General features: G+C 46.4%; 1 protein-coding gene across 2 annotated transcripts; it reads right to left on the minus strand.

The window, feature by feature from the left end:
- Positions 1–3,255: 3,255 nt before the first annotated feature.
- On the minus strand, positions 3,256–20,772 carry CORO1A (coronin 1A). Of its 2 annotated transcripts, none has more exons than XM_063301300.1 (11): positions 20,612–20,772; positions 14,995–15,197; positions 12,389–12,511; positions 11,298–11,427; positions 11,025–11,209; positions 9,534–9,653; positions 8,091–8,195; positions 7,805–7,950; positions 7,436–7,493; positions 4,401–4,616; positions 3,256–3,797 (listed from the first exon to the last, which is right to left on the minus strand). In XM_063301300.1, exons 2-11 carry the CDS (start codon positions 15,190–15,192, stop codon positions 3,693–3,695), a joined length of 1,386 nt encoding a protein of 461 aa, XP_063157370.1. In that variant the 5' UTR covers positions 15,193–15,197; positions 20,612–20,772; the 3' UTR covers positions 3,256–3,692. The 2 variants fall into 2 exon arrangements, with proteins under 2 accessions (XP_063157370.1, XP_063157369.1); XM_063301299.1 differs by lacking the exon at positions 20,612–20,772 and adding an exon at positions 16,303–16,546.
- Positions 20,773–21,915: the final 1,143 nt, after the last annotated feature.

Below are 21,915 nucleotides of genomic sequence, written 5' to 3' on the forward strand. Positions count from 1 at the left end.
GTTTGAGAGAGAACTCTTGGTGTTACCTGTTTATTCCTGCACCAAGTATCTTGGAAACCCACTTTAATATTTAAGTTCATATTGGGAGTGAAAATGCTAGCATTGTCCTACTAAGGGAGTGTTCTTTTTCTTGAACTTCTAAATCTGGAAAATGAACATTTTTGGAGTTCTTGGCGGTCTCTGAGCTTGGTTGTTTGCTTGCAGACGTTTCATTACCCAACTAGGTAACATCATCAATGCGAGTGAGTGTGGAGTTTGCTGCCTGTTTATATGCAGTAGCTTGCCTCCCAGTTTTGGTGGGAATGTAGTTTCCTCCTTGGTGGTTCCTTGATTAGAGTACAGGTAGTCCTCGCCTACTGACCATTTGTTCTGCAACCCTTCGAAGTTACAATGGTGCTGAAAAAACAACTTTATGGCCTTTTTACAACCTTCACAACATCCCTCAGCCATGTGATCACCATCACAATCAGTGTGCGTTGTCCTGTGTCTGACCTGTGGTTCTTTCCTTTTCCCCTCTTGCAGAGCAGATTGATTGGAGAGAAAAAGATTTCAGGAGAGTAAGTTTGATCTTCGGCATGTCAAAAGCAGTGTGATCACACCAGCAGCCCAGGGCTGGGAACCACAGGCACGTTACGCAAACAGCTTACAGTACTCTCTTGAAATCTCTTCCTCTTCTGTCTCTTTGCTCTGCAAGGGGGAGGGGGAGGAAAAAAGCAAGCAATTTCTGTAGGCAATCTCTCCTTTGCCTGATCCCCCTCCTCAGCAGAGCAGAGAGATTGGAGAGGGATTTCAAGAGAGTAAGCTGTTTGCTCTTCTGCACATCGACAGCAATGCAATCGTGCCGGCAGCGGTAAAAGGTCAGGCAAAGGAGAGATTGCCTACAGAAATTGCTTCCCTCCCCAATTCCGGCAGAGCGGAGAGATCGGAGAGGAAGAGATTTCAAGAGAGTAATCTGTCTGCATAGGACGCCCGCAGCTCCCAGCCCTGGGCTGCCGGTGCGATTGCATTGCTTTCGATGGTAGACAACAGTAAGCAGGGACCCAAGCATTCCAAAGTGGGGGAGTGGTGAGGAGACAAAAGTGAAGGTGTGAAACTCAGTAGTCTTGTCCTTTTCCAGCTGGAAAGCAGTCACGGTCAGGTGATTTCCCACTTAGCGACCACTTCACTTAGCAGCGGAGTTGCCGGTCTCAATTAGTGTCGTTAAGCAAGGACTGCTTGTATAGTTTTCTGCCTGATGGTTTGGTGTTGATCCCTGCTTATCTGAGTGTTGGCTGCTGGCGGGGATCAAATGATACATCAAAAGATGTGTCATTTATGCTGATACAAGAAAGCAGGACGACCAATTCTTAGGGAGAGCTGTCTCTTACTGTCCCTGTTTTCCAACCATTTCTTAAAAGTCCTTTGTAGGAGGAGAACTGGGTTAGTCTGTGGTGGCAAAAACCAGGAGTCTGATAGCAACTTTTTCCAACTAACAAATTTTATTAAAAGGCATAAGCTTAATGGACACTGACATCAGAACTCAAATCAAGGACAAAGTAATACAGAGCATTCAACCTCCCAGGATGCTCTACGACAGATCTCAAAATGACTTTTTGAAAAACAGGACTTTTAACAGCACCATCGGAGCAGAAATTATTGTGCTCACATACATCTAAAGGTTTCAGGCAATCTCAGGTCTCAACAATAGGTTTTTAACATGTTAGAATTGTTAAATGATAGGGTACTGGTAACCTCTCTCACATGTCACCTGTATCTGCAAAATCAATTTGATTTTTCCTCCCTCCCCAACTCACTCCAATTTAAATACTTTATCAGTCTAGTACACTACGCATCTTCTGACATGAGCTGCAGCTCACAAAAGCTTGTATCTTTTAATAAAATGTGTTACCTGGAAAAGGTGCTTCCAGGCTCCTCCTGACATTAACAGTTCTGTGTGGAAGATGAGAACTCTGCTCTCCTAATTTTATTTTGGAGAAAAAAGCCACTGCTGGCAATCTCAACTATTCAAGTTGGCCCTCATACATAATCAAGAGAGGGGCATCTGGGTTAATAGGATTGTCATTTAATTAATTAATCCTATTATATTTAAAGGATTGGCTACAAAGCATTGGTGAATACCACGGGTGTTAAAAATGGGTTAGACAAGTTCAGGGAAGATAAGGTGATCCAGCGGCTCATAGTCATAATAGCTCTGTCAGGTATAAGGTGCCTTTCAATATCAGTTGTGTGGGAGAACAGCAGGGGAGAACTGCTTTCTCCCTTTCCCTTCAACATCCACAAGATGCTGGATTAGATTATGTTAAATTCTTTGTGGAAGTCAACTTGCTATACAGGTAGTCCTCGCTTAACTACCACAATTGGGACTGGAATTTCGGTTGCTAAGTGATGCAGTTGTTAAGTGACTGGCACAATTTTACAACCATTTTTGTGGTGGTCATTAAGTAAATCACCTTGGTCAGGTGAATCACCTGGTCATTAAGCCAATCACATGGTTCCCCACTGATTTTGCTTACAGGAAGCCGGCTGGGAAGGTTGAAAATGGTGATCACGTGACTGCAGGATGCTGCAACTGTCGTAAGTGCAAGGACCAGCCATAAGTTGGGTTTTAGGGCTATCATAATTCTGAACCATTGCTAAATGAATGGTCATTAAGCAAGGACTACCTGTATAAAAGTAGGCTGTTGCCACGAAGTGGCTGCTGACTTAAGGCTTGCATTGTTGCTCATGCTATTTGATTATCTTTTGGATAGTAGGGGGGAAAATTGATCCCAGGCATAATTGCTATTTAAAACTTATATATAAAAAGATTTGCTGCATAACCTTAAAGAATTTAGGTGAATGATAAGAGTTTGAATTAAATATGTAGATGCAAAATTGTTCCAAAGAAACAAGCGTAGTTTATTAAGCAATGGCAGGCAGCATTTCCCCTCCTCTCTCTCACAAAGGTGAGAATCTGTCTTCCACTGGGGTTGCTCCCTGCGATTTTCAGACACACCTTGGATTGAGCTACTGACCAATTAACCCAGTGTTTCTCAACCTTGGTAACGTGAAGATAGTGGACATCATCTCCCAGAATTCCCCAGCCAGCAAGGCTGGCTGGGGAATTCTGGGAGTTGAGTCCACACATCTTCAAGCTGCCAAGGTTGAGAAACACTGAACTAACTAATATGCATAGTAGTTAATCCAAATGCTTAATTGATCATCGATTATCCAAATGCTTGTCAATTAAGCATTGTAGCCCTATTAAAACAAGAGAAACCCCCTCCACCATGCCCTCAAAAGCAGAATCTAAGAAAGGGGCTGTGCAGCATTTCTAAAAAGTCCAGAGGAAGACAATTTGTTTTGTAAGGGAAACAGCACAGCGGTGACGAGAAGGCAGATACCCGGCATTGGAGCCCTGCAAGATACACGCCTGCAAGTTGTCAGGAGGAGGGCTATCGGCCCGAATGCCTTCCCAAAGGCTAAGCCAAGTGCATTTTGTATCTTTTCAGGTGGGACCTGTTAACTCAGGAAAAGGGCTCTGTCTGGAATAGGCAAGCTGAGCTTCTGCCCTGAGTTTAGGGTGGATGAGTCTTAATAATGCCCTGAGGATCCACCCATTAAAAAAAAATCAAAGGGGTTTTAAAAGGCCAGTGAAACAAAGTCCGTTGTGACTGATGAAGAACCAGCCGAGCTGGGAAGACGAGGAGGAGCTATTTCTTCACGATCCTCTCCAGCTCGGAGATGCGTCGCTCCTGTTCCAACACAGTCGCTTGCAGCCGCTTCAGGTCCTCCGAGAGCTGCTCTAAGGCTGGACCCTAAAGGACACGTTACTTAGTTAACTTTATTACGATTACTGACCAGAATCGAAGAGCAGACTTCATTTGGAAAGAGTATAGGCTGCCGGCTCCCTTGAAGGACCCAGAGCATTGACTTGTCCTCGTTCTGATTCTAAGCTTTCCGCACCAAACCCACACAAACCTTTCCTCTGGCCTAGTGCCACCTTAGGAAAAAAAAAAAAGTAAAAACTGGTTGCAGGGCACATGACTACGGCATCATGATGTCCCTACATCAGTGGGGGTTAGGGATCTTTTCAAAATCCTCCAAATTAGGCCAACTGCGTCCATTTTGGAAGGCTTTAAGGGGCAAAGGCTAAAAGGCTTGGCTTTGCCTGCTCCGGTGATGTTAGGTCATCAGGGACACCCGCCCCCTCAAACCCCTGAAGCACCGCAAAAGCCAGACTACCTTTTCTCCCAGGGTTAAAGACAGGCCTTCCCCACCATCCAGAAAGGCACAAAGAATGCTGGGTGGCCATCCAAGAGAAGACGGGGACCCTGTCTGTTCAATGGGTTGTCTAGGCCAATCCTAGACCCACTGGCCCACAAGCCCAACTCTAGACCTTTGGGCTGCCCCCTCCTTACCCCTTGCTGTGTTCCTTCATGTGGCAGCTGACTTCTCTTGGGCCCCTGAAGGAGGGTCTGGTTAACTCTGAACTCTCGGCTCTTCTGGGGAGTGTAGCCATCCTTGAGGGACATGAGGATGGGGCCTGCGTTCTTCCCTGCTAGCCATTCCTCTGAGGTCAAGGCAGGATCTGGACCAGCTGTGTCAGGATACAGGTCCTCTTGAAACAGGTCTGACTGCAGAAGCCACACAAAAACACAGGCTGAGTGCGACGGTAAGGAAGAACCTCTCCCACCCAGATTAAAAAATGGAAATTCAACCTCGCTCTACACACCCCACCTGGTAGCATTCTATTCAGGCAAGTGTTTGTCCAAATCCAACCTGACAGCTAACCGAACAGTTGCTCGAAAGACTGAGGATCTGGCAAGGACAGCTGCTTGTTCAGTGGGCAAATGGAGGCAGCTGTCTCAAGAGACTGGGAAGACGGCTTTGCAGCTTTTATTTGGGAATAAAACAGCTGCGTGTATTGGACACAGGCTCTGATAATTTTGAAGTTGGTGAGCTCTCTCACTGCCTCAGTGCATTTAGGACTCCCCAAACCACAGGCTATTTAAAATGGTTTATGTGACTGGGAATCTTCTATTAGTGTCTCTACATCTGGATCAAAAACAGAAGAACAACACTAGATCAAACCAAAAGATCCAGTGGTAGACTAGACCCTCGCAGATGCTCCCCAGTACTATATTGTCCCAGAAATCAGAGGCCCCATTGACCAACTATGAGTAATAACCAGGCTGCCTGGAAGGTTATGGGAGCTGAAATTCAACATATCTGGAAGGTATCAGGTTGAGTAAAATTGGTCCAGTGGTCATCACCACATATCGTGACATTAAATTTCCTAAATCAAGAATGCATAGGCTTCCTAAGTCAAGGCTCCATTTTACCACAATGGCTGGATTCACAGAAAGCCATACAGGTAGTCCTCGCTTAACTACCATTCATTTATCAACGGTTCGGACTTATGACGGTGCTAAAACTGACTTATAACTGGTCCTCACACAACCGTTGCAGCGTCCCACGGTCTTGTGATCACCATTTTCAACCTTCCCAGCCAGCTTCTGGCAAGCAAAATCAATGGGAAACTACGTGATACGCTTAACCACCACGTGGTTCAGTTAACGACTGTGGTGATTCACTTAATGGCCACTGCAAAAAGGGTCAGATTCGCTTCATAACCTTCCAGGCAACCAAAATTCCGGTCCCAATTGTGGATGTTAAGCGAGGACTACCTGTATACATTATACGTTTGCTGGGTTTGGGCTTAGCATGTTGTATGAACTAGCAATTCTGTTTTGTAAGCTGTGATTTATTCTTTAACTGTTAGTTTCACATTAAGTGTGGACCTGGCCATTATCATTTGTTCAGCCAACCCATGTTAACACAAACCATGAACTGGTATGGCATGTGAACCCAATATTTGTATTTATTTTTTTATTTATTATTCAAATTTAATTACCGCCCATCTCCCCCAAAAGAGGGACTCTGGGCGGTTTACAATAAAATCAAACTCCGATCATAAACATTAAAATCTCATAAAACCAGACCCATTACATTTACTATAAAATGCAATAAATCAATATAAAATCCAAGAGGGTATAAAATTCCAAGCTGGTGGGAGGGCCTCTAGGGTGAGAGCCACCCCCAAGAATGGTTACCCACTTTCCCGCCCCAGGCGAGATGGCAGAACCAAATCTTCAGGGCCTTCCAGAAGGTCAGGAGTGAAGGGGCCTGCCTCACCCCAAGATGTTCCAGAGGGCGGGGGCCACTACAGAGAAGGCCCGTTTCCTGGACCCTGCCAGATGAAATTCTCTTACGGACAGGGTCCGCAACATGCCCTCTCTGGATGATCGGGTGGGGCGGGCCGATGTAATGGGGATGATACGGTCCCTTAGGTAATCTGGCCCCATGCCATGTAGGGCTTTAAAGGTGATAACCAACACCTTGTATTGGACCAGGAAGCAGACTGGCACCCAGTGCAGCTCACGCAGCAAAGGTGTTATATGTGCCGACCTAGGGGCACCAAAAATGGCCCGCACGGTTGCATTTTGGACCAGTTGAAGCTTCCAGATACTCTTCAAGGGTAGCCCCATGTAGAGTGCATTGCAGTAGTCTATATGGGAGATGACCAGGGCATGAGTGACTGTTCGGAGGGCTTCCCGTTCCAGGAACGGGCGTAACTGGCGCACAACCCGAAGTTGCGCAAAGGTCCTCCTGGCCACGACTGCCACCTGCACTTCGAGCAGGAGTCGCGAGTCCAGGAGAACCCCCAGATTACGCACCGAGTCTGTCTGGGGCAGCGCGACCCCATCCAGAACTAAAGATATATACTGCACTCTTCCAAGTAAATCAGAGAATCCTGACTCCCAGTTCTCTCTTTGCCTTCTGCGGTCTCATTAAGTGTCCTAGCTTGGGTTACCAAGTAATTCTGTAGTCATTACTGCATCCAGGATGGTGAATGATCCAGACAACGGAGGCAGCAAGATTACTTTTCTCCAGCAGAGGTTTAATTGTAAGGCAAGGCAGAGCAGGTCATGGCGATGGGATCAGACAACAGCTCCCTAGTAGAGCACGTGCTTTGCGTGGAGGTAAGACTTCTCCCTGAAACTCTGGAGAGCTACAGAGCAGCAGTGACCAACCTGTGGCCCTCAGCCTAATTTGAAAAGCAGTCGGTGCCTCCCTCTTGGCAGCTGCTGGACAGGGAAAGAAGTGAGAAAAGAAGGTCCGTCCCGGCCAGAATGCAATCCCCCAGGAAGTATCCACAAAGAAGCACAACCTTGACAAGTCCGATGCAGATGCCACCCGCCGAAGTGGACGAATGGTGTCTGTGCAGCAGTGTAAGAGCCTTCAGAGACACAGCGGGCAGTTCCCTATAGAGGTGTTCCCTTAGGCTCACAGAGACTCGAGTCTTACCCCTTTTCCTTTCCCACCATGAACTGCTTTCAGTAGTTCTCCCAATGCCCTTTCCTACAGGAGTTAGGAGTCTGTCCGCTCTTACCTTCCGGGGCACAGTCATGGCGATGGGCTCACATTTCCTCTCGTGTAGTTTGTAAAATCTAGAAGGAGTAAAAACTGATTCAAGGAAGGAGAAAAGGTCTTTGGAAGGGTCTCCTCAAGACAAAACCCCCAGCTGTTGTTTTTGCTTGGCCCAGGGAATCCGAGCGATGGAGTAACTACAGTGCTGGGCGAGAGACTACCAGAAAGTGCCTGGTTTCTATGCAGCCATGAAGCTGGCAGAGATTTCATACAGTTGTGATTTGTCAGCCTCCCTTGACACCAGTGTTGGGAAGATAAATAGGGTGGGAGACCAGTTACTACATCTTGACCTCCTTGGAGGAAGGCGGGGAGAAAAACGCACATTCTCTACCTGGCAATCTCGCACTTGCTGACGTCCAGCCCTCGTTTGGGCATCCAGCCCCCTCCTCGCTGCGAGTCCTTGGAAGTAAACATGGACAAGTAGTGCACGTAGGGTGCTTCGCCGGTCAGCTCAAAGTAACGGATGCTGCTGTCGCCCTACAGTGGGTTTTGAGGTTTTTAATTTCTCGTTATTACACGGACTACTCACCTGAACACCCCCCCCACCTGTTTAGCTCATCCAAAGTTTTGCTTCTCGATCAGGCATTACCGGTCTCTCCCCTCCCCCCAAGACTCACCTTCCCAGTCAGGTAAACCACATTGGTGTCTGGATCATAGCAAGGCAAGAGCACGCCGCTGCTCGTGTCTAGCTCCTGGAGAGTCAACGGTTCATCAGGATTTCTCTTTTAAAAAAGAAGGAAAATGGGTTAAATTCAGCGGAATGGAAGGAGGAATTCAAGCGGGAGACGTTTCAGGTTGCCAAGCCTCATCCAGCTGGCAAACCAAAGAAGCAAGATTTCAGAAAGACATTTTTAGTGCTCGTCTGGGATGAAAACCTTGAAAACTGTACGAGTAAATTCCCAGCCAGACGCAGTGAGTTAATTAAGGCGAAGTCTGAAATGCTTTCTTGCTTCCCTCTCACAGCCAGGCTACGTTGCTGCTTCTCACCTAAACTGCACTCCTTCCCCATTTCCCTCCCAGTTTCTCACAGATGCTGACAGATTAGCCATAGTTCTAACTTCAGAAGAAGTACAACGTTCTTGCGAAACGTGCTTGTGGGTTTCTGTGGTCTAAAGAACAACTGAGAAAGCCAGTCTGGTGCAGTGGTGCAGGCACCCGGCTAGAAACCGGGAGACCGTTGAGTTCTAGTCCCGCCTTAGGCACGAAGCCAGCTGGGTGACCTTGGGCCAGTCCCTCTCTCAGCCCAAGAGCCAATCAGGCGTGGTATGAGAGTTCTAGTCCCGCCTTAGGCACGAAGCCAGCTGGGTGACCTTGGGCCAGTCCCTCTCTCTCAGCCCAAGAGCCAATCAGGCGTGGTATGAGAGTTCTAGTCCCGCCTTAGGCACGAAGCCAGCTGGGTGACCTTGGGCCAGTCCCTCTCTCTCAGCCCTAGGGAGGAGGCAAGGGCAAACCCCTTCTGAAAAACCTTGCCAAGACAACTGCAGAGACTTGTCTAGGCAGTCACCAGGAGTCAACACTGACTTGAAGGCACCAAAAAAACTCCAACTATCCAGACTTCTGAGCAAGAATCTGATTCTGCTCTTCTCTCTTGGCAGAACTTCAGGAAAGTCTCTTTGCAACCTTAAACCCTGTCCCTCCATCAATAACAGGGCCTAATAACTGACCTGCTTTACAGGGCTGTTGTTAAGGACTGTGGTAGTAAGTGAAGTATGTTAAGTACTCAAAATCCTGTGCAAAATATGGAATTGAAGTAGAGTCCCTGCAACATCAGGGTCAATTTCCTCTTGCAGTGCCCTTGTATATACTTTGTATTCTTCAAGAAGTTTCTGTTTTAAAAGAATTACAGTATATGCAAGAGGGAGAATTTTGGTGTTGAAACTGGCCTTGCTTCAACCTTCTTCTCCAGCATAAGGTTTTGGCACTATCCATGCCCTCTTTTTTTTTATTCTGTGGCCTTATTTGGAGCGTAGGGGTTGCCCCCTGTTCGGCACTATGGAAGGAGTTGCCCTGATCATGCCAAAACACCATGCGTGAAGGTGTCCTCCGCTCTTTCTTCTCACCAGATCCCACAGTGCCACTTGTCGCTCGCTCATGCGGCTGAAACCTGTTGTAAAAAGCTTCCCGTCTTTCACAGTCACAGCCCGGACAGGACGAGACCCCTCGTGTGCGCGTGGCAATTCCTGTGGGTGGGAGAGTGGGACAAATGAGGCCTGCAAGACTGGCGGGATCATTAGCCATGTCTGAATGAGCCAGGTCTCTCCCACTTTTTGACAGTGAGAAGTCGTCCCATTTTGTTGGCTCGTCCCCCCAGGCTTCTATCCCAGCACAGCAAAATCTCTCGTCTGCCAAAATTAATGTGGAGGGGGATGGCATTTCTCCACGATTATTCAATCTGGAAGAAATTAGGATGGCCGCTAGCAGAAATGGCCTTCAAAAGGAGGAGTTACGGTAACGAGAAACGTGTCTGTCAGGTATAATTTACCAAGGCAAGTATGAAATACAGGTAGTCCTCACTTAACAACCATTTGTTTAGTGACAGTCCAGACTTACAAAACGGTGTTGAAAAAAAATGACTTAAGACCAGTTCTCACACTTACGATTGTCGCAGCATCCCTGCAGTCATGTGATCACAATTTGGGCACTTGGCAACCGGTTTGCATTTATGACCGTCACAGTGTCCCATGGTCACGTGATCACCATTTTCGACCTTTCCAGCCAGCTTCTGGCAAGCAAAATCAATGGGGAACCACGTAATTTGCTTAACAACCACATGGTTCTCTTAACACCAACAGTGATTCGCTTAACAACCACCACAAAAAAGGTTGTAAAATTGGGTGGGATTTGCTTAATAACCACTTTGCTTAGCAACCAAAATTCTGGTCCCAATTGTGGTTGTTAAGCGAGGACTACCTGTAGAAGAACATATTGTGGGACAGAGTGCTTCTGTGAAGGCTTTCACACAAACCATTCCAAACTCAATCTCTGTCTCACCAAATTTTCAGACTTTGCATCAGTCAATTAGCATCCTGTGACAACTCAGCCTGTTCAATCCTCCCTAGATTGCTATGGGGCTGCCTCTCTTTTCTCTACAGATGTTCTTGTACTCCTGCAAACACTGAGATTTTCTCATGAATGGGACTGCTTGGATTACATGGGGACCCAAAGACCGAGATCATGGTGGGGATAAATGCGAGCAAGGAAGTCTCCAGGTTCAACAGCGGCATGCTTTTTGTGGATTGTACAAAAATCAAGGAATAAGTGTTGGCAATGTTTCTGCAACCTCGTGACTATATGCTCTGAAACCTAAAACACTGAATTAGTTCTTGGCTGGAAATGTGGGCTCTCCGTGTTGCTGGTCTTCAACACCCATTAGCCTCAGCCCACACAGTCAGTGGTAAACAACACTGGAAGAACAGCAGGCACTCCGCTTTGGGGACCAGCTAGATGAGCTAACTCAGGCGATCATTGATCTAACTTGCATCCGGATCAAAACTTAGCCCCTTCTGGATCTGCCAGTTTTAGCCTTCCCAGAGTGTGAAAATTCTTCCTACATTTGCAGTGGTGCCCCACGACCGGGGGTCAAAAAGCCGCACGCGCTTATCTCGGCAGGCCGTGCAGAGCAAAGAGCCGTCCTGGTTCCAAGCTGCGCTGTAGATGACGTCCGGATGCAGCTCGTCCAAGGAAAGGGCCGCCTGTCCAACACTCACATCCCAGACTTTCAAGACGTTGTCGCAGCCTATAGCAGATGGGAAGAAGACAAGACTATAAATAGGAAGGTGGCAGACTGCAGCCATATGCCCCGCTTTGGGCCTGGCCTTTCTTACCTGCACTCAGCAGGAGGTTCTGGGCTGTTGGGTGCCATGCAACAATCCCCACCCTTTTGGAATGGCCTTCAAGAGTCACCAAAGGTTCATTCAAAGATCTTGTAAGGCCAGATTCAGGCACTGACCAGACCTGAAAACACGCAAGGCAAGAAGTAAGGGAGGATGTCAGAGAACTGGAGAGAAAAGATGCCCCTTCACCTCGCCAGAGAAGTTTTGTTGTCCCATCTGCCTGCCCTACCGCAGTGGCCAAATCCAAAAATCAACCCAGACAAGAGCGGACCTATCTGTAATATTTTGGAGATAATCTAGGTCAACGCCTTGAAATGTTGCAGAGAACAGATTGCTTGCGAGGGACTCTGGAGTACGTGAGGCAGGCTGACAGGCGTATTGCTTGGAGATGGTGTAAGATCCTCCGGTAACCTTGCTTGTCTACCATCTGAATTCCCCATTCAGGTAAAGTTTCCCTTCACTTGATGCTTCTTTAAGTGTCCTTGTTTATATGGCATTCATTTCTCCCAATTCGCTGCTCCATTTCTCTCTCTGCCTGCTCTGATTCCTTCCCTTTATCTCCTATCCCTCTGCCAGAATGGGATGTTCAGCTCGTCACTTCTGTTTTTTCCCCCTTTCTGTTCATCTCTGACTTTTCTCACTGAGAGAAAACAGTTCCAGTAAGAGCTGTTATCTACCAGTTGTAGATCTCAGAGGGGGTGGGTTTATTATGGGGAACTACTACTGAAAGAAACAAGATGGCAGGTTGGATCAGGGCTAACTCACCCAATGCTCTCCAGATGCACTGGACCACAACTCGAATAAGCCCCGGTTAACAAGCTGGTGGCCAGGATGGTAAGAGTTTAGTCCCAAACCCTACAGAGGTCTGGAGAGCTTACTGCTACTTTTAAAAAATCTATGTGTGTGTGAGATGTTCTTGTAAGCAACATGGCAAGGCTGTGACCAGCGATGTCCTCAAGAACTAAGGTAAGGTGCCTCTGGCTTTGCTGTGTCCAGGCAAACTGCTCAGTGGTGCCCTCCAGATTCGCCTTGAACCCAGTCCCTTCCCTCTCCTTCTCCCTTTTATTTATCCGACCACTCACCATAACAGTGCAGTCCTCAGATCCACTGGCAATAACATGGTCATTGTGGGGGCACCACTCTACATCTAGCACAGGAGCTGTGTGCCCTGAGACCACAGGGTGGGCCTTATCCAGGCGACCAGTCTGCAAAAATAGGGCGAGAGAGAGAGAGAGAGAGAATTAAGGTGGTTCTGATACATCAAGATTTCCGTTATTTCAAAAGGCAAGTCTTATCTTTTAGCGTTTATACTCTGCTTTTCTATGTTCCATGAAACAGACATTCCACTTCTAGAACGTGGCCCACGAGAAGCCACATGATGCAAACCAGCAAACACAATTACTCCTGGGCTCCTTACATCAGGGTAGGTGATCCGGTACAGCAAGTAATAGACTGGCCAGATGCATCCCCCAACCTTCTTGTGACAAACATCTAGAACTGGAAGAATGCCTTCAGAGTTTCAAGACCTATCACCAGTATGAGTTGGCCAGCATCCTCCTGCTCCTAAGTCCTTAATCTTCACTGCCTTTACCAGAAACAGATGATAGATAGAAAGGGTAGTAGCTTCATACAACACCCCAAACCTGGGTTTATAAAACAAAACACAGAGAGGCGTAAGTCAGATCAATCAATTGATCCTGAAGCAGGGCTGGCTTCAGAATTTATGGGGCCCTTGGCCACGTTGCCTTTTTGCTAAGGTCACCACTGAATTATGTCACTAAGTTATACATTTGGAGAGGCAGGCGAATGGAAAAGTCAGAGAGACAAGGGGGCCCAGGGGCTAGAGGGAGCCCCTTGCCATGGAGGGAACCTGGCAGGGGCCTTACCACTGCTGCTGCCCAAGAACTCATTATTAGGGACAGAAATTCTCGTAAAATGCTAAGAGTTAAAATAGAAGAAATCTGTGCAGCCAACCAATTGCCAGGCCAAATTTTTAGCATCCATAGCTACTAGGCATCTGGATTTTTGCACCCCTCCTCCTTTACTTCCAGTTATAACTGCCAAGATCTTTCCATCTTTCTTAATATCTTTCCCGCCCACCCATCTTTCCTTCCTTAATTAGCTCTTTTGCAGGCACGTGTTTATAGATCTTCCTTTCCACAGCACCATCTAACCACCCCCTTCCCAGAATCCAACATCCTTCTGCATCCAGGCAAGTAACTGTAGGATTGCCAAATTTTCAGCCAAGCACTGCTTCTGTGCTGTTAACAATAGGTGGATCCACAGACATTACTGCGGCCCCTATTTTTATCTATTCAGTTTATACATCACTTCTTAACATGCTGAATCATATTCATAGCAGATCACAACTTTTCACTTGTGAAAATGTTCTCTTGCTAACATCAATCTCTGTTAAGAGCACTGGAAACAGGCCTCACTGCAAGGGTGGGGGGTTGTATTTTTTTAAAAAGTTTGCTTTTATTTCTTTTTTAATCAGTTGGCAAAGCCTTAAGGACCTGGGGCAAAAGACTTGAGGATCTTGCAACCATTTGCTATCCTTTCAGTGTTTCCAGTGATTCCCACAATTTGAACTTTAGATTTCCATTCTCCCCTGTTCCCTCTTTTCCTGTGACCATCCCATCCATCCCCTCCAGGAGACAAGTTGATCAGGCTGGATTTCACAACCGGGAACCCAGGAAGAACATTAGGCCAGTGGGTTGAATTGATTGCTACTTATCCAAATGGGAAAAGGAACTAAGATCTTATGGCCACAGGCCTGGTTCACATGGTGTCTGTCTCCTACATCCTCCTCCTCCTCTCCTCTCCCCCACTGTTTGTTGCTTGCTTCTTAGTGGTGTGAATCCTCTCCATGTCATGCTGGAGTCATGAGATACATCCTTGGGGCAAGCACAAGATCCTCACCAAGGAAGTCTGGAAAAGCAGTCCACTGTCTTGACCCACATCTAAAATTTGATTTTGAAAGGCAAAAACTGTAGCAGCCAGAGTAATTCATAACAACAGTAGACATCAAATTTTGGGCAAATTTCATTTAGCTATTGTGGCCTCACACTGAGATGCTTAAAACATACAACCAGGCACATGGGAAAGAGAAATTCCAAGCTGCGGAAAGCAGGAGAAATCGATCATCTGCTACAGCACGTAAAGCTTAGGTTGACAGTCAGAGGATGGGAGACATTGAGGAACCAACTTGCGAGCTTCCATTTTTGGATGGGTTGGACCACAGGGATGAGAACCAGGACTGCTGAGTTCGGGGGAACAGCCATTGAGGAAATGGAGTTCAATGTGAAACTAGAATCATAACCAAGAAGCACAGAGGAGAACTTTATTGCCAACTGGTGTTGGTTCTTTTTCCTCCTGCTGCACCAAAAGCCACTTCCTCTTCTTCTTCTTTTTTTTTTTTTCATCTTATTTCCGCAACAGGTCCTAACCATTTAAGGTAAAAAAAAATCAGCAGTTCCACCAATCCCTGCCCCCTTCTTGCACACTCTGCAAGTCCCCAGAAAACCACAGAAAAGCAGAGGACGGGTAGGGCAGAAGTTAGATTTGCAGTTTTCTGTGGGATTCCCTGGCAAGACCTTGTGCCGAGCGCTGCTGGGAAGAAGGCCTGGATAAATGGGGGAAGTTTCCAAAGAGGTCTCAAGGGTGGTTGTGAAGAGGGGAAGGGTACCTTGGACAATGGCAGGACCAGGAAGGCTCCTCCACCACTGGCCTCCACAACGATGGCTAAGAATTGGGGGTTGACGGAGCAAAAATTGCCATCCCATGTCATTTGGGAAACACGGATGTCATCGTAACATTGGTCAGCCTTCACCGGTTGTCCGTAGACGTGACGGAACTTACTGGACCTCACAACTTTACGGCTCATGGTTCCTGCAAAACAGCAGCCCAAAAGTAACCCCACAGTGTCATCATCGGGAGAATGCAACCACCACCACCATTCTCTTATCAAAACCTTGACCCCATGTGAGTCCATGAAGGCCCTTCGCCCCAACTCACCATCCACCGACCACACTAACACCTCTGCATCTCAGCCCAGCACCAACCCCACGCTGAAGAGCCATCTGGGATCGAGAAGATCTGATTATAGCGGCAGCTTCTACAGTATTTGTTAAAGTCATGCAGCTGCAGAAGATCATTGTGCAAACCAACCCCCTGCCCAAGTAGACTCCTCCATGGCATAAACCTCTTCCAACAGAATCAGAGAGCTCACGCAGAATACAGTGAATCTAAGGAGCTGCTGCGTTCCTCAAGTCCTAAGCAGACCGACCAGCCCAAAGATCCTGCAAGATGTGCATGCAGCCCAGTCCAGTACCAGTTTATTCACAATTAGCTCCACCAGACCTCAGCATTATAAATAACAAAGATGTAACCCTTCAATCTGCACATTTTCTTCAAGGGAGCTCAGGACATTGTCCACAGGATACTTTTTACTATTCTCACAACCACCCTGTGAAGTAGACTGGCTTGAGGAATAAAAATTTCCAAAGGGCCAGCTAGTTTGCTTCACAGTTGGGGAAAATGACTGCAGATTTCTCTGGCCAAACCCAATGCTTCGTTTCACCTCTCTCTGAGGTCTTCCACGTGCTGGACTATAACCCCCATCGTTCCCAGCAAGAACAGCTGGGCATCAGGTGGGAGAAAGCTCCTCTCTTTCTAATGACATCTAAATGAAATAATGAAATGGCATCCACTTCCAAGGCTGCTAGCTGATGTGGGTGGGGAAGAAAATTCATTCCCAAGTCTAAATAAGTCGGAGTGCAAATGAAATCATCGGAGGAGGGCTTCTGTTCTCCAAGCTCTAAAACAGAAGCATGTGCCCCTGCGACCTACCTCACAAGGTTCTGTGCTTTGCCCATCAAAGTTCTAAAGCCAGGATAAAATCAGTCTTCTCACATCCCATAGCAACGACAGCCCCATCCACAAAGCAGAGGCACACCCCAATCCCCTTTTGGTCACCCCAATCCTGAGCACTCACCTGCAGCTTCCGTAGCCGATGTACCACACAATGCATTAGGGATGGAGCGCTCAGGCTTTTTAAAAGCCATCGCCCAGGAACAGCACTGGGAGGGCTCTCCCTTAAAGGGCCAGCGTACAGAAAGCTCCCAACCTCGGCCTGTCATAAATACTTTTTCTCACTTCCCCTCCTCCTCCCCATTTCTTTAGCATCCTTAACATATGCATTTTTCAACCTTATGGTGATCTAGAATTGCTGCCTTATTTGCACAAAATACAGGCATACAAGATGAGAGAGATGACCCCGTTAAAAGAATTGTGTGCAGGTTCATTTGGACAGTTCCAAACTGCACAGGTCTCTTCATTCCTGCTTGAAGAAGACCCCGCATAGCCCAGAGGCTTTCTACCTAGGTACAGTAAAACCCAAAAGGTGTCCTGCCTTACTTCTGTGAAAATCGTAGCATGGAGCACCACTTCAAATATTTGCCTCCTTTCCTCCCTAAGCGGGGCCATGCCATCAGTTCCAGAAAATAGGTAAACGGTGGTACCAGCTGCACAACTAATGCTCCTAAAGAAGCATTAAACAGCACCCACAAAGACATTTTAGCCCTCATATTTGTGAAGCTATCTCAGCATTGCTCTCTCATTCAGGTGAATGGGGTGGCTCCAAAATATCACCCGGATGAAGTTGGAGGCTTAACCAAAGATTGTTAACATTTCTCTACTGGCTACTGATATTCCCAAGTACTGGGGAGAATGCAATTGAAATCATGCGTGCTTGCATATGAGTGGTTGAACACCAATGGATGTCATTTCTCAGTAAACATGTGCAGTTTGCTATGTATTCTGCAGAAGAGTTAAGCCTCAAAGTGGGGGGCTGCCAAAGAATGTGCCTGCTGTTTGCTGCAAAATAATTTTGCTTGTACAGGTTTAACTATTATATGATTCAAACTAGGGTCCCCGTTCTTTTGATTTGCTGGTCACATTTGAAATTCTGAAACACAATGGCTGTCATAATGGCCAATCACACACACAAAGAACAGTGACCAGAGGGCCCACTAGTGAAGTTGTTCCACACCACCCCCTCCCCAGTGTGTTCTCTTCCACATCAGCTTTATCTTGCCATTTTTCTAGGCAAGCGAGCACTTTTCCAAACAGGATAACTCCCCTGTATTTTTACTTTCCAATGAAGAAATTTGAAAACCAATTATTTCACATATTAACTCTACCAGGGTTTTCACCTAGCTTCTTTGATTTTGGGTGTCTTATTTTGAGAGGATTATTTATTTATGCTAGTATGCTGCTCAGGAATCTACTGATCGTTGTTGCTAAAGTTATCTTGGGTTACTGTCTGAACAAAAAGATTTCCCCAAATTTTTTGGGTAACAAGTAAATGCAGTTCCAATCAAATGAATTAATAACAGTACAAGAAATCCCTTCAAGCCGAAACACCCACATTAAAACAGAAACATTTCAGCAATAACATATTATTATTAATTAAACTTGTATGCCACCTAACTCTCAAAAACTCTAGGCAGCTCACAACGATCAAAACAAAGAAATTAGAATAAAACCAATAAAAGGAAGATAAAAGATGGCAAGAATGACAGACCAGATGGAATAAAGCAAGGGGTCTCACTCTCCCTCACCAAAGGCCTGGGTGAAGAGCCAGGTCTTTATTGCTCTTCTGAAAATAGCAGAGTGGGGGCCGTTTGGATCTTGGGGGGAACCTCATTCCAGAGGGCAGGTGCTGCTACAGAGGTGGTGTGCTCATGGGATCCTGATAGGTAAAGGTAAAGGTTTCCCTTGACGTAAAGTCCAGTCGAATCCAACTCCAGGGGGCGGTGCTCATCTCCGTTTCTAAGCCTTGGAGCCGGCGTTGTCATAGACACTTCCGGGTCATGTGGCCAGCATGACAACTCGGAACGCTGTTACCTTCCCGCCGAAGCGGTACCTATTGATCTACTCACATTTGCATGTTTTCGAACTGCTAGGTGAGCAGGAGCTGGGACGAGCAACGGGAGCTCACCCCGCCACGCGGTTTCGAACCACCGACCTTCCGATCGACAGCTCAGAGGTTTAACCCGCAGTGCCACCGCGTCCCTTGGGATCCTGATAGTTATTGTTTAATAGAGGGAACCCAAAGCACACCAACCCTGCCAAATTGGGTCAGCTGGACAGATGCTATGGGAGACAGGCGGGTCCTTCAAGTAACCAGGCCCAATGCCATGTAGGGCTTTATAAGTAAAAACCAGCACCTTGAATCGCACCTGGAAGCAAACCGGCAAACAATGCAGCTCACGACGCAGAGGTGTTATATGGGCACACTGAGGCATACCCGTCACTGTTGGTACCGCTGCATTCTGGACCAGCTGAAGCTTCCTGGTGGTCTTCAAGGGCAGCCCCATGTAGAATGTGTTGTAGCAGTCAAGCCATAAGGTGACTACTACATGAGTGACTGTCTGAATATAGAGGAAACCCAAAAGAGGCTAAATTATTCCTAATTAATTACAGTAATAAAGGCCTGGGAGATTTTTTTTTTAATCTGCTCAATTGTGTCCGATTCTCAGAGACTGCCTGGATGAGTCCCTGCAGTTTTCTTGGCAAGATTTTTTCAGAAGTGGTTTGCCATTGCCCCCTTCCTAGGGCTGAGAGAGAATGACTGGCCAAGGTCACCCAGCTGGCTTTGTGCCTGAGGCAGGACTAGAACTCAGTCTTCCAGTGAGTAAAATAAAATAAATATAAATATAAATATAGATAACCCCTAGATGTTTAATGTGTTTAAGAAGTCTTCTTCTTCTTAGCGTTTTTCCCGAGCTATGGCAGGGTCCGCTTGTCGGCCTATCCGTCTCCATTTGGCTTGGTTCAAGGCATCTTCAGGGGTGACGTTCACGTGGCCCACGTCCTCAAGGCGGTCCATCCACCAAGTCTTCTTTGCCGCGTATGACGTGTCCATACCATCTGAGCCTTCCTTCCCGCAGTTTTGCCACAATTGGTGCAACTCCCAGTCGTCAGATGTCATCGTTCATGGCGTGGTTGAATCGTGCTAGTCCAAGGCACCATCAGAGCATTCTCATTTCCATCACATGCAGGGCCCAACTGTGCTTTGCTGTCGCTGGCCAGCGCTCCGATCCGTAGAGGGCAACTGGGCGCACTACCCTTCTGCAGACCTTTGACTTGAGACACAGGACTTGTGTCACCTGGCGCCACTTCATCCAGGTAGCGTTGACACGGGCGCGGGCATCCAGAAAGCTATCGCTGCCACTGCATATGAGGGAGCAGAGGTACCTGAACTGCTCTACTTTCAAGTCTTCTCCACCAATGCTGATGGCTCCATCGGTTTGGGGGCCGCATTCCATATATTCCGTTTTCTTGATGTTCAGCTGAAGTCCAAATTCGCCGAGCCATTCATTCCATTGCCGCGTTTGCTCTCGGAGGCCTGCACGTTGTTCATTCGCCAAGAAGATGTCGTCGGCATAGAGGAGTGACCATGGATGAGGCGATTGGAGGTCACGCGTCACAGCATCCATGGGGCGTGTTTAAGAAGTCATGTATTGCAAAAAAAGGGGTTCTAGGTAGGGTTCACTACAGTACACCTTTTCAACACAAGCAGCCACTTCTGACCTGCATTTCCTCATTTTTAATGTTCTAGCCACCTTCTCTATGTCAGACTGTGGGGAGAATTGAAGAAAAGTGTCTGTGGAGATTTTAAAGGGCAGGTTGTTGGAGGATCACCTTATATTTTATTTATTAACTTTAAGGTGGGGGTGTATGGCCAGTGACATCATCAGAGTGGGCAGGGCTCACTTTTTCAACCTGCTTTTATATGGTTGTGGGGAAGTCTTAAAGGCTAATAGGAGTGAAGTTGTACAGAGGCTTAATGCATGCATTTTGACTCGTTCTCTTCACAAACCTGAAATTGCAGAAGTGAAAGGATTTGCTGTCATATTCTGAACTGCAAAAATGGGGCAGGCAGGGGAAGAATGCAGTCCATGGGTTGATCACCTTGACCTACAAGAAGAGGCAGGACTGAGATACTAAACCAGAAAGAGCTTTGCAGGTCATAAAAAAGGCATTCAGAATATAGCCCAGAAACATCAGGAACCACTGAAGGCACTGAAGTACAGTAATAGGAAAATATTTGTAAAGTGAAAATGAATATCCAGAGCTGCAAAGGAAACTTAAACAGCACAATTCCTGACACTATTAGTGGGGGAACTGGCAACTCAGTTTCTTACTATCAGTAACCTCAGAGAGAACCCAAGATGTTAGGGTGGAAGACAAAACAGTTTTCCTGAGCCTGGGAATATAGTTCCAGGGTTGAACAATACCTGAGTCATCTCCATCTTTCCTGGCACCGGATTTAGGTTGCCAAGGGAAGTATATTCCTTTATTTCTTTAAGCACAGCCTTGAGATAGAGGAACACAGTTAGGCAATCATTCCAGATGAGTCACCTTCTTAAGTCTTTGGCAGCACAAGCTACAGACAGACTTTATAGTATCTGAAAACTGCAAGTACAATAGTTGCAATCCAGTAGGCATTTGCTGGGAAGTCTTATTTAGGAGAAGACAGACAGAAGGCTGCTTGTTTAATATGGGGAACCCTTTCAGCAACACGTATCGCATCGAGACACTCGTTGCCTTCTCTGTGACATCTGGCTTGCACTTTTCAGCTAAGCAGTCATGGGAGTGATAGGAGTAGAGAGAGAGAAAAACAAACATTTTAAATTCAATCATGGTTGTGTTCTCTTCTATTTTCTAAGTCGTTCTATCAAAGCGAAAAACATTTCTCTTCGGAATCAGTTTGAATGAAGAACACTCCTAGCACTACAGATATTAAAATTAATTTAATACATCGCAGTTAGGAGGACTTCATGATCACCATGTATGAAATGGAACTTATTTTTATGCATTTAAACTTTATCTTAAAAAGCCCCAACACACTGCATTTAACAGGCTTCCTATCCACTGTTCACAACAGCTCACATCAACAGAGGCTAAAACTTTTTTATCGTCCCGTATTTCTTTATTTCAATGACCTCAGGGTAGGATACATGCTGTACACACCCATCTCCCTTTATTCTTACAAGAATCCTGGAAATTTAAGGGAGAATGACTGGTGCGCCACACTACATTAAGCCAAAGGTGCACAACTTTTTTTAGGCCAAGGACCATACTTGGCCTTTCAATGATGTGCCAGAAGCTGCATACCCAAACATTGGTAGGACCAGGTCAAAAATTAAATTTGCTAAGTTTAACTTACACTTAAATGTAATTACAAGTAAAATAGCTGAATATAGTTATTAACTATGTCTCTCAATGGCTATTATTTTCTTTCTATGGTAGCAAATATTGGTGGGGCTTTGAGGAGTTGCCTGCACTTCAGATTATGCACTGTTATGCTAAACCATGATGGTTTAATCAAGGTTTCTTGGGGAAATCACAATTGATTGGTTCACACATGCAAAGTCATTAAGCCATGTTTTATAAGATACAGAAGCTGGGTTTACACAATACACTAAACTAAACCAAACTCTCACACAACATGTGAACCCAGCCAGTGACTAGATCTAGATTACCCCTGTTAGAAGTCGCGGCAAATCCAGCATGCCTCATTAGCATGTGAATTAGCATG

This window comes from Candoia aspera, chromosome 4, assembly GCF_035149785.1.
Source record: "Candoia aspera isolate rCanAsp1 chromosome 4, rCanAsp1.hap2, whole genome shotgun sequence".
Classification (NCBI taxonomy): domain Eukaryota; kingdom Metazoa; phylum Chordata; class Lepidosauria; order Squamata; family Boidae; genus Candoia; species Candoia aspera.